The sequence below is a fragment of the Lethenteron reissneri genome, chromosome 37 (assembly GCF_015708825.2).
Source record: "Lethenteron reissneri isolate LAM-NWPU_2019-01 chromosome 37, ASM1570882v1, whole genome shotgun sequence".
In the NCBI taxonomy this organism is placed as follows: domain Eukaryota; kingdom Metazoa; phylum Chordata; class Hyperoartia; order Petromyzontiformes; family Petromyzontidae; genus Lethenteron; species Lethenteron reissneri.
Window position 1 is genome coordinate 4,739,926 of NC_083815.1, and position 21,366 is coordinate 4,761,291.

General features: G+C 47.3%; 1 protein-coding gene across 1 annotated transcript; it reads right to left on the minus strand.

Moving 5' to 3' along the window:
- Positions 1-650: 650 nt before the first annotated feature.
- On the minus strand, positions 651-19,433 carry LMO2 (LIM domain only 2). Its single transcript, XM_061566412.1, is given in 5 exon segments — positions 651-3,857; positions 9,294-9,509; positions 12,945-13,129; positions 13,132-13,249; positions 19,414-19,433. Coding segments are annotated over 5 exon segments (762 nt in total). The 3' UTR covers positions 651-3,634.
- Between the last annotated feature and the right edge of the window lie 1,933 nt (positions 19,434-21,366).

Genomic DNA, 21,366 nt, shown 5'->3' on the forward strand with positions numbered 1-21,366 from the left:
CTTCACCACGCTGGTCAGTACGGGTTGGTGTCGGGCTGGGGGCGGGGCACGAACTGGTTCAGTTATCACTTGCCACTGACGTTGACCATGGCTGGGAATCGAACTCAGGTTGCTAGATGTACATCACCGTGCACTAACGACTGTGGCACCGTGCGGTGAACAATTACTATCCAATTATTTTTCATTTTTAACAAGCAAGCACCCACTGAGCTGTATAGCTCTCTTTTCAAAAGCGACCTGGCCACGAAGTGGCTTATCACGTGTAGATTTATAGCAGCCAAATACTCTAAAAGGCACGTTTTGAAATTGTGCAGGGGAAAAACCAGGGGACCTGGAGAAAAATCCATACATGACGGGGAGAGAGACATGCAAACTCCGAATATACAGCAGGCGTCAAGGTTGGGATCAACCCACAACCTCCTGTGTACCAGGCGAGGTAGTTAACATCCCGCGGCCACCCAAGTATGATCAAGCAACCCCGGTGACAAGCACGGCGTGGGGAGGTCTTCATCCAGCAGTAGCCAGGCAAGGGGGCTGTAAGAAAGTATTATGTTAGACGAACCTCACGCCGTAAATTAATCTTTATCATATTCTTAGGGGTTTTTTCGGTAAAATCACGTAGGTAAAAAATGAAAACGTCGTGATTTTTTTTTACTTTCATTAATTTTACATTTTTTTTACCTACGTGACTTTACCGAAAAAAAACCCTAAGAATATGAATCCTTGCAGTCACGAAAGCTTCAAATCTAGAATTAATCTTTATCATTCCAACCAGACGTCTATAACTGCGGGACTTAAAAAAAAACACACTGAGCGCTGTTGGTGCAGGCACAGTGGATGACCACGCCATTCCTCGCCCCTCTCTCCCAAGATATTCATCGGAGGACGTTTTCTGACGCAAGGCAGCAGTTGCACATGGTCCAACTCCCAGACCTGTGTGTGCGTGGGTTTTTTTTTATATTTTCCTCTTTCCCCACGGCAGTGTTTCTCAATCTCCCGCACGCGTGTCCACAGTCGATTTAATGGATTTGAAAACACATCCTGTGCAAGATTTTTAAGAGCTTTTGCAAAATACATATACATATATACGTGTATTCTCCCATTAGGGAGTAGCATTCTCATGCGAACCGTGTTGCTTTAATAGAAAACGTAAAAATTCACCACAGTCGTCAGTAACACCACCTTAAAAATAAACATGATAGGCGACGTTTCAAGCAATGACCCTTCTTCATGTGCTGTGAAGGGCCATTTCCCTTAATGTCGCCGATGATTTGTATTTTTCTTTTAAGGCAGTGTTGTTGACGAATGTCTATTTCTTTAATAGATTTCCAGGGGACACATTTAGGGGGACCCAACCGCTCTAAGCACGATTAAACACCACCACGACCCCCTTCCCAATTTTACAGGTAACTCTTTTATCTACGATATCACCTGTGCATGCCACAGCCGGCCTTCATCGGGGCAGGCCGGGCAACTATTGACAATCCCTCTATTAATGACTCCTGTAGATTAATGTAGGTCATGACAGTTTAGCAAATGGTAACGCTACGATGATACGGTAATCTCTCAAGGCGCTGTTCAGGAGAGTGAGCCGTCATTCGGACGTCTACAGTTAAGTATCAAAGAGGCCGATGACAAGCTGTGTATAAATGTGTAGGGCATGTTTCACAGGTAGGAAATCTGCATCGTGTGGGCAGTCTTTAGGCTTCCGAATGACAGATTAGTCCCCGAAACAATATTTTAAGAGATTACCTCATTTTGTAGAGTGACCGTTCGCACAACTCTTATCTGTACATTTCAGCATATCAGTTGAGATTGTTTTCCAATAATTTTCTTGCATTACATATTTAATTATTATATTCCGTTATCATCTACATTCATCGACAGACGCATATGCGAAATGGATTGTAAATGTGTAACCATGTTTAAATGGCAAAATGTCATGATTAATTTATACATATTACGGACGTAGCATTGCATCAATTCATCAATAAATATTGATTCTTATATTCACGATACACACATCAAATCACATGCGTGAGAACCAATGTTTATCAGTTCTTATATTATAAGTGTAATGCCATGGATTTGCGTGATATTTTCGGCCACGAGAGGCCGCTAGAGTAACCACAATCTCATTTATTTATATTTTATTGAATTGAATAGTTGCCCTGAATGAATAATGCCAGTCCAGTGAAACATGGGTATCATGCGGGATGAGGATTTGAGAACAAGTCATTTTATCCTGAACAAATATCCATTCACAATGCACCAGCAGAAACCTGCACAAATACAGTATCGCAAAACTATTTTGTCTGACTGCCTTGAAGTTGGCTTTCTTAAAAAAAAATGTATCCTCTTAATGCAAATCCTTCTACAGCCTGACCACAGTAACCATGAATGTCAGAAAGTCCAACGCTCGTTTCGCAACATCGTGTGTTACGACAAAATCAATCTCCAGACCAGGCAGCATTATTCACTGTTCAGTACCATTGCTTGTAATTCATGTCGGCTTTTTTGGGCCCAGAACACATGATCGGACCTCCCCTCAGAGGTGGTTTGTTGACTCAATAAAACTGAGGAAAAATAATACGTTTGTATATATACATACACTGTATTCTCCGGGTTATAAGACGCTCCGGAAAGTAAGGCGGACGCGAAGCTTGCGTCTGCACCGCCGGTGGTGCTGAAATCGGTCACTCGTCAGCACATTTTGTGCGCGTGACAAAACTCGCTAAACTAAAGAAAACAACTTTTTTGTTGTTTAAATACCAGGTAAGGCCCAATGAGCTATATAGCGCTTTTTTTCAGAAGCGTCCTGGCCACAGATGATAGCTGAAGTGGCTTATGTGGAAATGTATAACAGCCAAATAAATCCTCAATACGCATGTTTATTAAACGAACCTTATGGCGGGAGCCCGGGGTCACCAATAAACGGAAGTCAAAATCGTAAATTATTAAAAACATTTTCCGACTCCGTCCCACCGTGCACATAAACGCCGCGACCCAGCTGGCGTGGATCGTTCTGTTGTCGTGTCGTGTCCAAGCGCAGCGAGGACGAATGCGCAGAACAAACAAAACTTAGAAACTTTGATTAGTGCATCGTGTAGAGCTCGTCGAGCGGAATAGATTGTCGTATCGTTCGCCTTCAACAGACATAAAACAACGTCGCAACGCAGTTTGTGCGAGAGCCGGGGGCTTATGGGACCCCAGGGTCCCGCCATGAGGTTCAGTTGTAAACAGGCGTCAGGCACAGTTCCTCGATCGGCAGGTCGCGTGCCCATGGGGTAACAGCGTGGAAGAGTAGGTCCAATAGACGCACCTCTAGAGGGCCTCTCTTGAGCTCCTAATAATGGAGGCCCTTCCAGCAGTAGTGGCGTGAGCGAGCGATTGCTACACCTCCATCGCACTCCTCTTGTTTTGGACCACACGCAACTCGCATCCTTCTTAAACGTCTCTGTCGGTAGTTTTTGGAACGAAATATCCTGCATGGAGCCAGAGCGCGGAAGCCTTTTGGGTTGGGTTGGACTCCCTCTCCTGGAGCCCGCAAGCCTCTATCCTCCCAGCACCAGGCCTTCCGTCATCCATCAGCTTCTCGTGCTGCTGCTGCTGCTGCCATTCCTCCCCAGGCGACTCAGGTCATCATGATGTTGATCTTGCTCCACTCGTAGATGTCCTGCTCGCAGATGATGTCCGAGTTGACGAGGAGGTAGCGGTCGCCCACGCAGAAGTGCTTCTGGCAGGCGGCGCACTTGAAGCACTCGAGGTGGTAAACCTTGTCCCGCACGCGCATCGTCATCTCGAAGGCTCGGATGCGCTTCTCGCACGACGCGCAGTGACCGTCCTGCCCAAAGAGCCTGGGCACAGACACAGGCGGATCTCATAACTTCTCAATGCAGGTGGAAGGTGCGGGGTGGATTTGTGTGTGGGGGGGGGGGGGGGTTTCAAGCACATTAGTTAGTGGGCCGGCACTGAACAAGAGCAGACTGGAGCCCTAACGGTCGAGATATGTTTGTCTGCAGAGGTCCACACTGGGTCATCGGTGTTGACCTCTAGGTTGAAAACTCATTTCTTTAGCGCAGCATTTTTTGTGTTTAGTTAGTTATCACCCCCCCCCCCCCCCACACACACACACTCCGATTAGCACGGTTGGCTACGTGAGTTCAACATACACACACGTATGTACAAATAGGGCCCTATTTGTACATACGCATTATTTCTGGTAAATATCAATATCATGCCAATTGTTGGGAGTCTCAAGTGGTAGTTGGGGGGGCAATCGTCCCTCCCCTCCCCCCATCTCCCCGCCCCTTGGATCCGCCGATGGACAGAGACGTCAGCCACAGGTTTTACTGGCCGCGCGCGAAGGCTGTGCCAAGCTGCGTTGTATTGTTATCATAAATCCGTGCTTAATCCACTGCTGGATGAAGGCTTCCCCAAAGCCGCTGCCACCACCCACGATCCTGCGCACGAGCCGATTTCATCGCTCCGTCTCCCCCCCGTGGACGCTAGTCCAACGCGTCCCACTCCCTGGCTGCCGCTACGCCAAATTTCAAAACCTGCCCGCAAATTTTTACTAATGCCCCAGGTCACCCTTGCAAATGAGCTTTTCCTCGGGTCTCTTTATTTCTCACCTGGTTAAACAAAAAAAAAAGACTTGAAAACTTCACTGGATCAAGACTATGATGATATATTTGTAAAAATAACAAAAATGCTGACTCAATTACCACTGCTGACGATGCTGGCACACATCCGCTAGCCACTGGTTTGCCGGTCGAACGTGGGGCAGAAGTGCGTTATGGAAAAAGTATAAGTCCGGTTTGTTGTTTTCCCACGTTAGCATTTAGTGCTGTGTACTCTGTGAGTGGTTTGTTAGCCCATGTTTGGCGTGATGAGGTGTAATAACTAACGGTGCGAACGATGCACCGATCCATCGAATGACATCTATTCTTACGCTTGCGATCACGTGCACCCAACCGTGTTCTTTTCAATTAGTATACGCTGTATGTAATGGGTGAGTGTCAGCCTGGACACCCTTGCAAATGTCATGCTCCATCTCAAGGTATTTTTTACGTAATATAAATAAATAACACGTGCGGCTACGAGAGGATCTCCTATTCACCATAATGTACGTGCATAAAATAATCGAATCACGATCCGGACACGCAATGATTAATCGAATCGACCGGACGTGGGTGGATGGATGAATAATTTCCACTCCGATTGTAAATCCACGCCTGGAGATTTTTGTTGTGTTGATTCTGCACGCAAGCGACACACAATTCCATGAAGCGATGCCCTGTCGCGTGTTTTTTTTCCCCCTCCTTATTCTTCCTTCCATGTAACTTCCCGATCCATAGGGGCCGTCCACGATTTTTGACCCCCCCCCCCCTCGTCACACGGCGTCACAAAAGTCAGACCCCCCCTCAAATATGACGTCACAAAGCACTGCCCCCCCCTGCCCCAAAAAATAAAACATGGTTCAAATCGCTTTAACTATTGTCATCGTTGTGCGTATTTAATGTGGTGCTGCACTTTGATGTTGTAGGAGAAAACATTTATTAAAAAGTCGATTTAATTAAGTAGAACGTGTTGTCTATATTTATTTAAAGTTGCGGGAAAGCGGAAGCCACTTTATTTATTTATTTGTCTCACCAACCAGCACGCACTGGCACTAATTTTGAAAAATCGTTCAGCTGTAGCTCTCGCACTTCATTGCCACGGTAACATTCCTACAAGTAAAACCTGCGCGTAGAAACCCACTGCCGCCAGACAGGAAAGCGAATTGTCTCCACGCAACTCTATTTACATTTCAATAAACCTCGTCGTGTTTTGCAGGAAATACCATTATTATATGTAAAGTTACATAATAGTAACAATTTATACTGGTAGGAACCTCCTGGTTACACCAGCCCACAGGGGATTATTGTGTCCGTCCGTCCGTCGTGCAGGGAGGGGCTGGGTGGGGAGGGAGGGGCTGGGTGGGGAGGGTGGGGCTGGGTGGCGAGGGGAGGTGGGGAGGGGCTGGGTGGGGAGGGTGGGGAGGGGCTGGGTGGGGAGGGGCAGGGTGGGGAGGGGAGGGTGGGGAGGGGCTGGGTGGGGAGGGTGGGGCTGTGTGGGGGGTGGGAGGGGTGGGGCTGGGTGGGAAGGGGCTGGTCACCCCGTGGTGCCCTTATAAAACTCAACGTTTAACCTACTTACGCCAGCTTGTGCGCCGTTGATCCTGGCCATTGACCGAGCAACCCAACGTTCCTACCAGCTCCCTCCGCAGGAATGTGTTTATTTACAGCCCTTTGTCAATCGATTTCCGGATGAAGGCCTCAACTACACCGTATCAGTCGTGGGGGTTGTTCCACTATACTTCACCGTGCTGGTCACTTTGGCTTGGTAGATTTAAGGGAGACCAACGCCCGTTCATAGCAGAGGTCGCAATCGGGTACCGATACCCGTACCCTACCCGATACCCGTACCCTACCCGATACCCGTACCCTACCCGATACCCGCACCCTACCCGATACCCGGCTACCCTACCCGATACCCGTACCCTACCTGATACCCGTACCCTACACGATACCCGGCTACCCCATACCCGTACCCTACCCGATACCCGTACCCTACCCGATACCCGTACCCTACCCGATACCCGTACCCTACCCGATACCCGGCTACCCTACCCGATACCCGTACCCTACCCGATACCCGTACCCTACCCGATACCCGTACCCTACCCGATACCCGGCTACCCTACCCGATACCCGTACCCTACCCGATACCTGGATACCCTACCCGATACCCGTACCCTACCCGATACCCGGATACCCTACCCGATACCCGTACCCTACCCGATACCCGGCTACCCGTGCCCGGCCGGGTACGGGTAGCCGTTTGCGACCCTGGTGCGGCCGGGTACGGGTAAGGAATCAAAACCCGTTTGCGACCTCTGGTTCATATTGGTCACCACATTCACAACTGATGTTGTCAATGGCTGGGAGTCAGACTCGGGCTTTTGGGTCCACAACACAGTGTGCTCGCCGCTGCACCATTAAATACAAATAGTTCTGTGTTTAATGTGCACAACATGTAGTTATTGCAGAATATTTCTCGTTAGAAACCCCGTATTTATATATTTTCTATGTATTTAGTGTATCCCTTTTTGAATGTTTATTACTTTACTTGTTAGGGAACAGGATCGTTGTTCCATTGTTGAAATGTATGTTATTGAATGTTGTGCCTTTGCTGTATTAAATTCAATTTGTGTTATGGACTTCATGTCAGAAGGGAAAATGAACTCTGCAGCTAGTTGTGGATGACCCCGTGTCAAAGGATAGTCCTCGAAGAAGACACGACATAACAACATCTCAAGTGACTCCAATAGACTAACAGGGTCTACTGTTTAAATTTGCTACAAATATCGTCCATCGTATGCCAATCCAAACGCGAATTTCACATTCTTAGAGCTGGAATTTCGTCAAAATAAAGTGGAAAACATTTATTTCTGATTTTTTTGGGACAGTCATTGAATCAGGCCAAATAGTCACACTGCACTACTGAAGCATGTTAAATCACATGCGGCTGAAACTCCGACTCCAACTATAACAAACCATTAAACTAAACTCGGGCTCTCAGCAGTGTTGTCCAGGTGTCCTCTGACCCGAGACACCCAGCCACCTCCCACCAATGAAATGCCTCTAAACCGTTAGGCTGAGGGAGCTTATTGGCTGAGATACCATGGCACTCATCTCAGTAGTTCACATGAAGAAGCCCTTGAAAAACCCTGCAGCGGAAGTTATTTAAGCTACAAAATTCCTGTAGTTGTTTTTTTCATTTCATCACATGTTGGCTCTCAGAACTAGGTATATAACTTGTTAAATAAATAGGCAGGATGATTGTGTGTGCACAATACAGGTGCCTGAAGAGGCGGTAAAATGGTCTGCACATTAAAGCAAAGAAGCGGTGGAGAGGTCAACGTTTAAGGTTTAACTGACATTTAAGTAGGAACACATGGATTGGAGAACTTGTAAAGATGTATGGAAACATGTCTTTCCATCATTCTGCTTTTAAATCAAGAACCAAAAGTATTGCAATGATGATTCCTCGATTATAATTGTGGGTTTCAGCCACGCATGATGAAACCACGCTCTCAAGCATAGCGATTTCCTAATCTTCCTCCCCCCACATACAAAATGAGGCTTGTTATACAAATTCTGATGGCTTATCAGATGTCCAACCTGTCAACCCATTCGGTGTACCCGTATTCTTGTACGGGGAAATTGAGTGTGCAGGTCCATATGGCGTGCAGCCGTTTCGATAGAGGCAAAATTATTATATTTCTCTTCTTGGTTCTTTCGGTAAAGTCACGTAGAAGGGAAATAATAAAATAATAAAAATAAAACATAAGAAAATAATTCTCCGGACGTTTCGGCCACAACGCAAGCAGCCGTCCTCAGGTGACGCTGTCTTTCCGACAGACCTGTTCTTCACCTGAGGACGGCTGCTTACGTTGTGGCCGAAGCGTCGTGAGAATTATTTAATAATGTCGTATTTTTATTATTTAATTATTTCCCTTCTACGTGACTTTACCGAAAGAACCAAGAAGATGAATCCCTGCAGTCACGAAAGCTTTAAATCGAACTAAAATTATATTTGTTTGTTTTACTCCCTTGTGGTGGGACTTTGTAGAAGGAACGTTGAGATTTATCAGGGCGCGGGGTGTCCAATAAAGGGGTTGACATGTCAGTCAGTCATTCGTCAGTATCCATTGCTGAATCAGAAAGAACCCCATTAGAACACGTGAGACATTGCCTCTTTCGCGAGGGCCACCTGCGTCAGCGTCAGATCGAGTGAAAGTCACCGGCCGAGAGCACTCCGTCACAATGGTGACCACACGCCCCCATTAAAAACGCAAAAACCGACACATTTTGTTAAATCAACCAATGACATTTCGTTTCTTCCCACTCCTCCCCTTCCCCCTCAATCAGCCAGGCAACTCCAGCCATATTCTTTAGGATCTTTTGCTAAAGTCACGTAGATGGGTTCAAACTAATAAAAATAAAATAAAACTTCAACGTTTCGATCACAACACAAGTGATCGCCCCGATGACCTCCTGATGACGACCGCTTGTGTTGCGATCGAACCGTCGTAATTGTTTGCCTATTTTATTTTCATTCATTTGAACCTCAATCTACGTGACTTTACCGAAAGACCCAAAGAATATGAATTCCTGCAGTCACGAAAGCTTCAAGTCAAGGACTCCAGCCATTTCCCGAGCAAGACCTCTTCCCCCCACGGTTACCGCAGATAGTCCCGGCGGCAGAGCTTGCGTCCGAGCTTGTAGTAGAGCCTTCGTCCCACCTCGCCCAGGCGGCAGCCGCAGAGGTCACAGCTGAGGCAATCCTCGTGCCAGAACTGCTCGATGGCCTTGAGGAGGTAGCGGTCGCTGATTGGCTGCCGGCACCCGCCGCACATCAGCATCATCGGCGGCATTCGCAGCACCTCGTCCACGGGCTCCCTGGGGGCGCAGTGGCACGCGCAGCTCATAGTCAGTGCGCCCGTTGCCGGGGCAACAGAGGTCGCAACCGGGTACCCGATACCCGTACCCTACCCGATACCCGGCTACCCGTACCCGGTCGGGTATGGGTACCCGTTTGCGACCCTGGTGCGGCCGGGTACGGGTAGGCCGTGAGTCACTTGTGAGTAACCGTTTGTCACTCATTTCCCAACGTCTTGTCTCTTCTCACAATTCAAGTTCCTGGAATCAACCCACCCGCGCCTGCAACATGGCTTCATCCCAGAGGTCGCAATCAGGTACCCGATACCCTTACCCTACCCGTACCCGGCCGGGTACGGATAGGGTACGGGTACGGCCGGGTACGGGTACGGGTACCCGTTTGCGACCCTGGTGCGGCCGGAACGGGTACGGGTAAGGAATCAAAACCCGTTTGCGACCTCTGCGGGGCAAGCAGACGTACGAAGACCTTGCCACTGATGTTAGCCGTGATGGGGGGTTGAACTCAATGACCTCCCCCCCACCTCACGTATTTATATTTGAAAGGAGGGTGGAGAGAGGTTAACTACCTCGCCTGGTATACAGGAGGTTGTGGGTTGATCACGACCCTGACGCCTGCTGTATATTTGGAGTTTGCGTGTCTCTCTCTCCCCGCGATGAGATGTTAACTACCGTCGCCTGGTACACGGGTGTGTGGGTTGGATCCCGACCCTGACGCCTGCTGTACATTTGGAGTTTGCGTGTCTCTCCCCGCAGTCGCGTGGATCTTTCTCCGGTTTTCCTCTCCACATTTAGAAACATGCCCGTTGAGTATTTTCTGCTGAGCGTTTCCACATGAGATGTTAACTGCCTATGCCTGGTATACAGGAGGTCGTGGGTTGTGATTCTGACACTGATGCCTGTATATTTTGAGTTTTCATGTCTCTCCCCGGGGTCTCGTGGATATGTTCTCCGGGTTTTCCCTCCATTTAGAAACATGCATTTAGCGTATTTGGCTGCATTACGTTTCCACATGACAAGCCACTTCGCTGAGATATAATTTGTGGCGAGGTCGCTTTTTAAAAAAAACAGCAATGTAGCTCAGTGGGCCTTACCTGGTAAAATAAAATTTGTATTTTTGATATGTTCTGTTGTTTAATTCCATCAGCCTATTGGCTTTCCAGGCCAATGCTATCAATCAGCAAACTCGGGACCGATTTCGACCATCTGGGTCTCATCAGCAGAGTCAGGGTTGGTGAAAAAAAATGCTGCTGGGTTACCGGATGTTATTGGCAAGAGCACGCCAAATAAAATATGGGACCCAGTTCAATGGCAAAGCAACACCGTTCACTAACTCAATGTGCCTTGCCATGCAGCAGCACCGGTAACAAAAAAAACCTAACAGAGCCAGAATTCTGCTCTTTTATCTCCTCAAATAACGAAACATGATTTAGTTTATCAGCCTAAACATCAATACGCTCATTGTCTTTTGCACTGAATAGGAACAGTGAGTTGGATTCTAGGACCAAGGCTAACATCAGTGACAAGCGATATCTGAACCAGTCCTTGGCTCCCCCCTTCACCGACCTGCACTGACCAGCGTGGCGAAGTATGGGCAAAGCCCCCCTTGACCAATATGGCATGGGGGGGGGGGGGGCTTTGGCTATTATTTACTCTGTAGCAATGGGGTCCTCCCGGATGATTGGGGTCCTCCCCCCAGATGATGGGATCCTCCCCACCTGGTCGGATTATTGTTATACAGTCTCAGATAAAATACTTGACGGTACTGTTTTGCAAAGAGGAACTTACACATGACACGTGGTAAGGTGGCTTGTGAACGAATAATACTTCCAAACTTCCATCCCTTTCAAGTACATGCACAGTACACATTACGTCGATCATTGTACACTTCACGCACCGGATAATTGCTGAACACGTCCGACGCAATTTGGGAAAGGTGTAGGTCCACTTAAGAGTGTAAGACAAAGATGCCCCGTACAGCCTTTACCATTAATATTGGGGCAAGTGCTGTTCGCGAGCGCACGTTAAGTCCGGCAACTTCAAATGTGGGTGGGTGGTGGCCAACACCACGCCCGGCCGCCTTTATCTCCCTAGTGGCGATGTTTACACACCGCACCAGGTACTCATTTGAGGCTGAGTCGACCTGGGGGTGGGGGGGAGGCCCAGATAATCGTCACTGTTGGCCGTGAGCTGGAATCGAACTCGAGTGGCTGGGTTCGTAGGGCAGTGCACATCCACTGCGCCACAGCTCCCCACACACGTGTGCCTCTTCACTGGAAGCATGGCTCATGCCCATGATCTCGAGATCATGGGAGATGGCAACGGTTTCGGCAGGCCTTCATCCAGCGGTGGATAATTCACGGCTGATGATGATGATATGATCAATGCAATAAAACTAGACGACTCTATACGACGACATCGCTGCAGTAAAAATGGGTTCATGTTCACATTACGGGGGTAACCCAATGCAGCTACTGTATGATGAATTACACATACAGCCCACAACATCCGTCACATATCCCGTCAACCTGCCAAAAATATACACTTTCAACTTATATAATTATATCATATAGGCTATGTGTTTCGCGGTCTATCCTCCTGGCAAAGTGAAAACGTTGACCGCGTGACATGTCTATGAGTTAATACCACGGCTCTTTGGTCAATCCACTGCTGGATGAGGACTTCCCCACGCATTTTGCTCGTAGGAAGAGTTGTTCGACCATACTTCACTACCTTGGTCAGTTTATGGTTGAGGGGGAGGGGGGGAGACGCTACCACATCACTCTCTTGACTGATGTGAGCCATGGCCCAGGGAGTCGATCATGTTTACAACTCATGCGGTGCGCTAACCACTGCGCCACCGCTCCACCTCCCGTACAATTCACAATTATCATCATCGGTAGCTATGATCGATCCACTGCTGGATTAAGCCCCCCCCCCCCCAAAAGCAGTCGCGATCTCGCACGATCTTGCGATGTAACGATCCGAGACGACACCCGTCCCATGGCTGACGTTCTCTCTGTCGCGCCAGTGTCACAACTTCCCCTCTGCGTGAATATTCGCAGGGCCCTGATGCACTCGGCATTTCGAAGTGCATTCTGCTCCACGATGGGTTGCAACTCAGCCCAGTACTTTGTATCGCTGTGGAACAATTCCTCGGCGAAGCGGTAATTGTATACCCATTGCCAGGGCGTATTAATTTTATATTACGGGACGCTGCTCGTACCGCTGGTTCGGTGTAGTGATCATCGGCGTAAGGCACTGGCCACTGCAGTACGATGTACTCCAATCGACAATTACCCTGCACTGTATTATTATACCCTATATGTACCCACAACCGCACACACACACACCAACCTGTACGTACGCAAGGACTTTAACCTTGTCCTACGGTGCAATTCTGTGTGAGTACGGGCATATAGATGTATAGGAACTTACTCTGCTGGCTCAGTCGTTTTCCGGGAGCTTGATGTCGACATGTTCATGCAGAGACCCGCACGCACAACACACAACACACACACGCGCGCGCGCACCGGAGTGACACAGCCAAGCCTCCAGCAGCGTTTTGTAGAAGTGGCGCGCACAGAGGGCCCCCTGGCCAAAGCCAAACTTCCTCTCCGCGCGCTCGTCGTGACTCGTCGCACAATGGGCGGAAATTAGCGCAATAGCCGCTTGCAAGTCTCGCGTCGGGTTTGAGACACGAAGCACTGAGAGTGGTGCTCTCGTCTCGGGGGTCGGCGGAGCTTCATTTCAGCCGGGTCTGTCGTCCCCTGTCAGCGACCGTCACCCGGCATTCCACGTCCAGTATACTTCCCGCTATGGCTGCAGCTACTTCTCGGAGTGTCCCACCTACATCAGTGTAACAGTGACACGCAAACTATCACAGTACCCGGCATACCACACCCAGTATACTCCTCGCTATGGCCTTGGCTGCTGATAGTTCGGTGCCAGACACTCCAGACTACCAGCGACCCATGAAAATGTTCAGTGAGATACGAATCTCTGAGAGGAATGCTTCGTTTTGTTGTCTCCCAAACGCCAGTCCCTGCCGATTTGCCACCGAGGCAGTGGACGGATTTTTCGACGTTTATTGACCTTTTTCGCTCGAGTTGTAATTTAAGTCGCTGCACGCTGTACGCGCCTGATGATTGTACCCACACGTATACACAAGATCTACAGTATAAAACGAATCAGCGCTGTTACAACACGTACAAACAATACATTCATTATTGTCCTGCACTGCATCGAAATGGGAATTTAATTGACACGCACCATGCGTGGTGGGAGCAGCTATGAGCCCTGTGACCTGCGTTCGATTCCTGGACACGCCTAAGATCAATGGCGAGTGATATACCAAGCGATACTGCTATGACATCTTCCCCTTCATCGTACACTCACCACCGTGGTGAAGTATGGTCAACGCCTCCCCACCACCCCCTCCCCCCCATGGACCCGGCATGGAGAGGTCTTCATCCAGTAGTGGATTGACAAAGCGCTGTAAATTGTTTTATACCGAGTGTGTGATCTTATTTTTTCCAGTAGTTGTAAAAATCACACTGGAGTAAATAGTTTCCAAAAAGTAGGAAACAGTTTCCAAAAGTTGCAAGAGCAGGTAATCATGGGGCGAAGTGCATTAGCAAGTGTGAGGTTAATGCAAAAAAATATGCTATAGTTTCAACCAACCCGCATTGACCAGCGTGGTGAAGTATGGTCAAACAATCCATACGATTGACAGGGCGTGGGGGAGGGGAGCCATTCTTCCGGCAGCGGATTGGCAAAGGCCTGATAAGTATTATAATAACAGCATTACATTCTCACTTTTACAAACGGAGGTACGTTCCCTACATCATGCCTCGACGCAGTTTATTTTTTTCAGAAGGGCAAATCATTCCCTGCTACGAGCACTACATTATGGAACCAGAACACAAATTAGTCACTCTGACATTTTGACCATGCTGTGCATTCATGCGTTCCGGTGTCGGCAATGATTAATTAATTACAAATGTTAGATATATTTGTAAAAAAATAAAGAGACATTGTGAAAATGAGTACAGTATATTCTTCCGTTATATAGTTTTTTCATCGTGGCTTCTGGAGTTGTGTTTTGTTATGCTTAATCTCGTAAGCAGAACGGGGATCATTAATATCTTATCTATAAACGTAAATTTTTATGATAATTTGTTTTTACCCTTTTATCTGGCAACAAAACTGATACATTTTTTACAAGGAGTCATGTTTGCATAGACCACAATACCTGCAGTCGTAATGAAAACAAAAAACATAACTCTGATAATGTATGCACTGTCCTTGAAGTTGATTGGTCCACACCCGAGACAGCTTTCCTTAGAGCCTAGTCTCACATGGTGTTGGACCAGATGACGCCAAAAGGCGCCTTTGTGGACCAATCAACTTCAAGGACAGTGCATACATTATCAGAGTTATGTTTTTTGTTTGCATTACGACTGCAGGTATTGTGGTCTATGCAAACATGACTCCTTATAAAAAAAAGGTGTCAGTTTTGTTGCCAGATAAAAGGGTAAAAAAACAATTATCATATTTTTTTCTTCTGGCAAATGAGGTTCCAATGGTGTAATTTTTTTAATTATACGTAAATAATTCCAAAGGTCGATGTCACTAAGCCCTGCCGACCACCTCCCGTCCAGCGGCACACGTGAGAACAGGGATGAGACTTTTTTAATCCCCCCCCCCTAACTCCCAAGTAGTTTTGCGTTCTCCGATATGTCGAGTAATCGAAGCGGTGATAAATAACTGACTTAGATGGTCAAATATCCCGGCCTAAATCCGCAGTGTTTGGGCTACGTTTGTGAAGTGCGCTTTGTTGATGTAAAGTCGTTTTACGGAATCGCGACCCCGTGATGCCATTAAACAGCGCTACCACCAAGCAGCACTTTTCCTTTGTTTTCATTCCTTCCCCAGTTACGTTGTTGATGATGGATTGATTGTGCCCGATAGGCACTTCACTACAAGTCTTACGTCGACTCTATAGAGTCGTTCCCTGGCGTTAAATGACATTGTGACCACTTTATGGGTGTTTTTCTATGCCCAAACAGGACGTGCATCCCTCTCCAAGGGCTTTTAAGAATTGGCAAAGTTACTCAAGAATTGAAAGTTCTTCAGGAAACTTATTATTCTTATTCCGTTCTCAATTCCTGAAGAAGCTCCCGACACGTGTGAAAACACATTGGAGAGCCGTGCGGTAACAACCGTGAAAACCTCCTGCACAGCTCTCACGAATCACCATCAACCATGATTAATCCACTGCTGGATGAAGGCTCTAAGTAAGTTGTCACCATCTCCCACGATCTTGCGAACAATTCACACAGCACCTGCACACGAAGTTATACAATCGCTCCATCTCCCACCGTGACGTCCCTCTCGGGCGAATTCCAGCCCCTTGCTGAAAAATATTATTTCATGCATTCTGAACTCTTTTCCCCACGCTACAGGTTGTCATTCTTCTAATTTCGTATGACTGATGTAGATGCAGAGCAAACAACGACAATTTCACGTTCAGGTAATCAAAGCCTGAAAACCGCGTCACCTTTGCACATAAATGTGGTCATTTTGACGTTAGTCAATTTGTAGATTTGTTTGATTTATAACTTGTTCAGGTTTTGTTTGATGCTAAACACATATATACATTAAACTTTGCATGTAAATTCCAAACATTTCATTTCTTGACTTAAACCCCCAGTCTTCTAAACTACACGTCCATCTCTAAGCTCTGCACGAGATTCGATGCCCGAAACGTCAACTGCGATAACGTACTTCCGTTCTACGGCAGTGCCAATTATGCACGGGCACGACTGTTTCATCACGGAAACAACCCACCGTGGCATTGTTTCTCATAATCAGAAGGGGGGAAAAAAACATCGTCCATTTATACAGGAAGGTCTTGCTGAGTTCCAAGAATGTTTTGCAGGAGGGTCCTGCGTTGGGATGTTGGTCCATTTCCGTTCGGTAATTAACGAGTGTTTTGCTTCGTGCGGGAGGAAACTCGCGAACCCGGAGACAACCCACCCCGAGGCCGGTGGCATTTTATTTTAAAGCACGTGCGTTTTAGGAACCCACTTGCTGTACTGCATTGCCGTGACCGTATCGCAGGGAAGCGTGTTTTGTAATTTTCAGACAATTTGCGTGCTCCGATAAACCGTGCCTCCGAAGTGATTGATCAAAGGGCCTAGCAGCGCGCCACCGCTCCTGTCGACACGTGACCTGTACGCACATTGAAATGTGATTAAAGAAAAAAAGACCTCGCGAAGCTGGATTCCTGGAAGTCAGAATGAGGGGCACGGTATTACCCTCGGTGGTGCCCTTTGGTGCCCTCTTTGCCGTTGCTACTTTTGGTTCTCGAGTCAAAAAGCGGAAGAATGCTTCACAAAAAGCACGTGGTCCTTTCCCTGCCTCTCTCGGTGTTATTCCAAGCACCCGCACCTCCATCGCGATGGCTTTGGAGAGACCTTCATCGAGCCATGTAAAGATCATATCTGATGATGATTAGTAGAAGTATGATGATGTAAAATTGTGAAATAAATCAATTAGTAGTACGGTATGATGGTTTGAAAACAAGATGCTGATATTGACATCTGGCACTCAGTGTCTCTGACAAGTGATCGTAGCCATGCCAATCACCCCTTTGGATATTTTGTCCTCTCTCTCGATCAGATCTCGCGCTCTGCATTTTAGAAAGGGAAATGTAAATGTCTTTGGTGTCGTGATCATCATCGTGCTCATTTTGGTTATCGAGTGATACACGCGGAACTATAAACGTAGTTCAATATACAAACGAAAGTATGCTACGATGCATGCAGTTTATATCCACGGTATATTTGAACATACATATTTCACAATGCCACAGTGCAATAGCGTCATGTTATTGCCACGCTCATGAATTAACCCATCTCAAGTCTCTCAATCGCCCCCAAAAATTCCACAAGAAACAATGCACACTCCACATTGTAGAACGAGAGCAACACCCACCCGTGCCACCATGCGTCAGGTCGTTTTAACATTGTAAAGAGGTGTTCAGATGGGGGGGGGTGGGGTGGTAAGCCAACGAGAGAGATGGCCTGCAGACCCTTATTTAATTCCAAACTCCACTTTGCCCGTTGAGTCAGTGGGTTTGGAGAGTGGTTAACCGCGGAAGCAGACCGGCACCAGCGATACGATGGGTGGGTGCAATGTGCCCCGAAGCTGATAGCCCGAGTCGTAATAGCCGGGGCCACACAGGCCGGGTTATTACAGCAGCACGAAGAAAATTAAATTGATAGCCAATGGCTTGCCAAGTAGCAGTGGTGAATATACACATACGCTAGAGGAGTACAATAATATAATCATTGCTTGTGAATGACTCGTACCGTGTTATTCCTTGTGCACTTATTGCAGATGAGTTATAGCCCTGTGTTGATCCAGCGCTGGTTAAAGGAATCTTCCACGCCCAGTGTCGGATTATCCCAGTAGCAAAAGTATCTACAAATGCTACGGGCCCCGCACTTTCAAGGGTCCCGCGCTAAATGCGTTCAAGTTATCAATTCCCGTTCAGTGATTCTGCACTCGCTCTATTATTATAGTACTATACCGCCTTCAACTTTTATGAACGACTGGGTGTTTATGGTGAGCGATTTGTCGTATTATCTGGCTGTATAGCAAATGAACAAATACAATTACTTTATTGTGCAAGTAAAAAATGTGTGTTTTTTTATTTATGTGTTTTTTTTAAGGCCCCTTTATAACATATGCTGCACGCCCTGTTAGTTATGTGGGGGTTGTTTGACCATACTTCACCACACTACCCAGTGTGGGTTGGTGAACTGGGAGTAGGTGGTTGATTTAAATGAAATAATTAAAATGTTCATAGTAATTCGCATGTGTAGTACAATGTTGTAAATGTAATAATTGTATTGTTTACATTGCAGTATAGGCAAAGCATTAATGTATTTGGCCAAACATCAAACGCAGCATCCTGTGTAAAAAATAGCGAGGGTTTGCTGTATAAAAAAGACAAGTTTGTTATCGGAGTAACTGCCTAATTTCTGAGATATTTAGGTTCACACATCACAGGAGGCGAATTAATTGGTTCACTGATGTGAACCGTGGTTAACTCGATACCTAAAGCAATTCGAAATTACAGCCCTGCGCTATGATTTCCCTTCTACGTGACTTTACCGAAAGTACCAAGAATATAAATCCCTGCAGTCACGAAAGCTTTAATTCGAAACCCCAGGCCATCATTTTTGGTTCGCCCCAAATTTCCAAACCTTTATTTTTAGGTTTATTTTGTTCTAAGCATTCCCTAAACTGTTATACTATAATTGGTATTTATACTGTAATGGGTATTTAGTCGAGTGGTGATGACTTGTAATCCAGCACGGTGGAGGCGATGGTTTGTGTATCACTCAAAATGTTGGTAAACTCACTTCCCGCGGTGCGTCGAGGAAGTGCCACCGTACCTTGGCTTTCCAGTTGAGATCGCGAGTTGCCCCCTCACACTTGTGGATTTTCTGCAGGTGATCCGGTTTCGTTGTACGTGGAGCCACGTATTAATCGGCCGAAACGCCTTATTATATATTCTTGGTTCTTTCGGTAAAGTCACGTAGGAGGGAAATAATAAAATAATAAAAATAAAACATAATAAAATAAAATTCTCACGACGTTTCGGCCACAACGCAAGCAGCCGTCCTTAGGTGAAGAAACAGAGCTGTCGGAAAGACAGCGTCCTAATGAACACTGCTAAGCTTGGCAGCGTATTTTAAGCTGGGTGGGAGGAGGAGAGCGCCTTGACAAAGGAGTTTACATATCAACAGAGGAATTTGGCATATTGATGACAAATGCCTTATTATATGTAGAGAATATGTAGAGAATCGCAAACCTTGGGCAATTGGCTCACCGCGTGGCTGCTACCGCCATCCCGCTCGTCTGTGGTTCCTCGCGCATCCGAGTCGTTCTCTCTCTTCGAGAGCGAGCAAATGGTGTGCGCGTTCTGAGTTGAAATGACGATGATTTTTGATTGGTTATTAAATATTCTAGATGGCAATTACATGTGCAATTAAACAGAACTGGAGTATAATTATGTATCCCGTGTTTAATTATTCGCAGTTTACCAGACACGCCCCATAACCTTTGATTTGTAACAAAATTCCAGCTTTCATAGAACACCAGCATAATGAAACACCATCCGTCACAGTGTTGCAAAACACATGGAATGAAACGTTTACATTCAAATATACGCCCATGACTAACTAGGCAGTGTATTTGTATTTGCTCGACCATCTCATGACGTTGCATTCTCTCACGTCGTGTGTGTGTGTGTGGCCTCTTTAGCCACGGCACGAGCCTGCCTGCCGCTACTGCTGCGACGGACCCATGTGAAGCAGCGATGCTGCTGGCACATGTGGAGGAGCATCGTGGGTGTCTGGGCGTACGCAGAAATGTTAGATAAGGCCTAGAGACATTCGCCACGTTTCCAAGTTACGGCCAAGAGGCACCCACGACATTTTGGGTGAACATCTTGGTATTGTTTTAGTATGAGTCATTTTTTTTGGACATCACTTCTACAAGAAAATATATTCGCCAATTATGCTAATATGGCAGCACATGAGCAGTATGGGCTGCGTATTGAGTTGATAGTAGATGTGTAGATGTGAGAAATACCGAATTTTTAGTACAGATGAACTGCTTCATAATAAACGTTTTTGGGTTAGATCGCGTTATTTATAAATGTGTCGTAACCCTCCACCACCCGACACGGCCAATCAGCATCATCGGGCGAATTGCCCGATGATGCTGGCTGCAATTACCAGCGAAACTTCGTACTCAAAAATTGTAAATGTTGTGGTTTCACTCTTCAACACACCGGTGGGCTAAAGTAGTGAACTATTTGTCTTTTGTCAACGTGACACTTTTTTTTGCTGATTGGCCGTGTCGGGTAGTGGAGGATTACGACACATTTATAAGTAACGCGACCTAACCCCAAAACGTTTATTATGAAGAATATTGGTCGCGAAAGCCTGCTACGTTAAGATGAACTCCTCTCATCTGAAATCTAACCCTAATAACCGCCGGGAACACATCCATTGACGAGCGCAGCAAGTGCTGCCACAGTGAGCGTGGTGCAGAGGTCGCAACCGGGTACCCGATACCCATACCCTACCCGATACCCGGGTACGGGTAGGCCGTGAGTCACTGGTGAGTAACCGTTTGTCACTCATTTCGGGTAGGGTACGGGTAGGGAACAGGTACCCGTACCCGGCCGGGTACAGGTACCCATTTGCGACCCTGGTGCGGCCGGGTACGGGTAAGGAATCAAAACCCGTTAGCGACCTCTGGCGTGGTGGTAGCACGGCAGTGACGGCACCCCGCTCAGGAGGGAGGGAGGGAGGAGGATGGGGGCCTGGATTCACAATCGGGGCGTCGCTGTCACTCCGAGACGGAGTCGTCGTCTTCGCGTTCGCTCACAACGGGCGTTTCCACAGCCCTGCCGCCGCACAGTGGGACGGAAGCTTGGTTTGCTTCGTGACTTCCTGCCTAACAATAATATACTACCATCTTCTCCGGCTTGTAAGACCCACTTCCGTCCCCCCACCTCCTCCTGCTCGTCTCCTTTGGCACGCGCCAGAGGTCGCAAACGGGTTTTGATTCTTTACCCGTACCCGGCCGCACTAGGGTCGCAAACGGGTACCCGTACCCGGCCGTACCCGTACCCTATCCGTACCCGGCAGGCGCGGGTGGGTTGATTCTAGGAACTTGAATTGTGAGAAGAGACAAGAAGTTGGGAAATGAGTGACAAACGGTGACTCACCAGTGACTCACGGCCTACCCGTACCCGTACCCGGCCGCACCA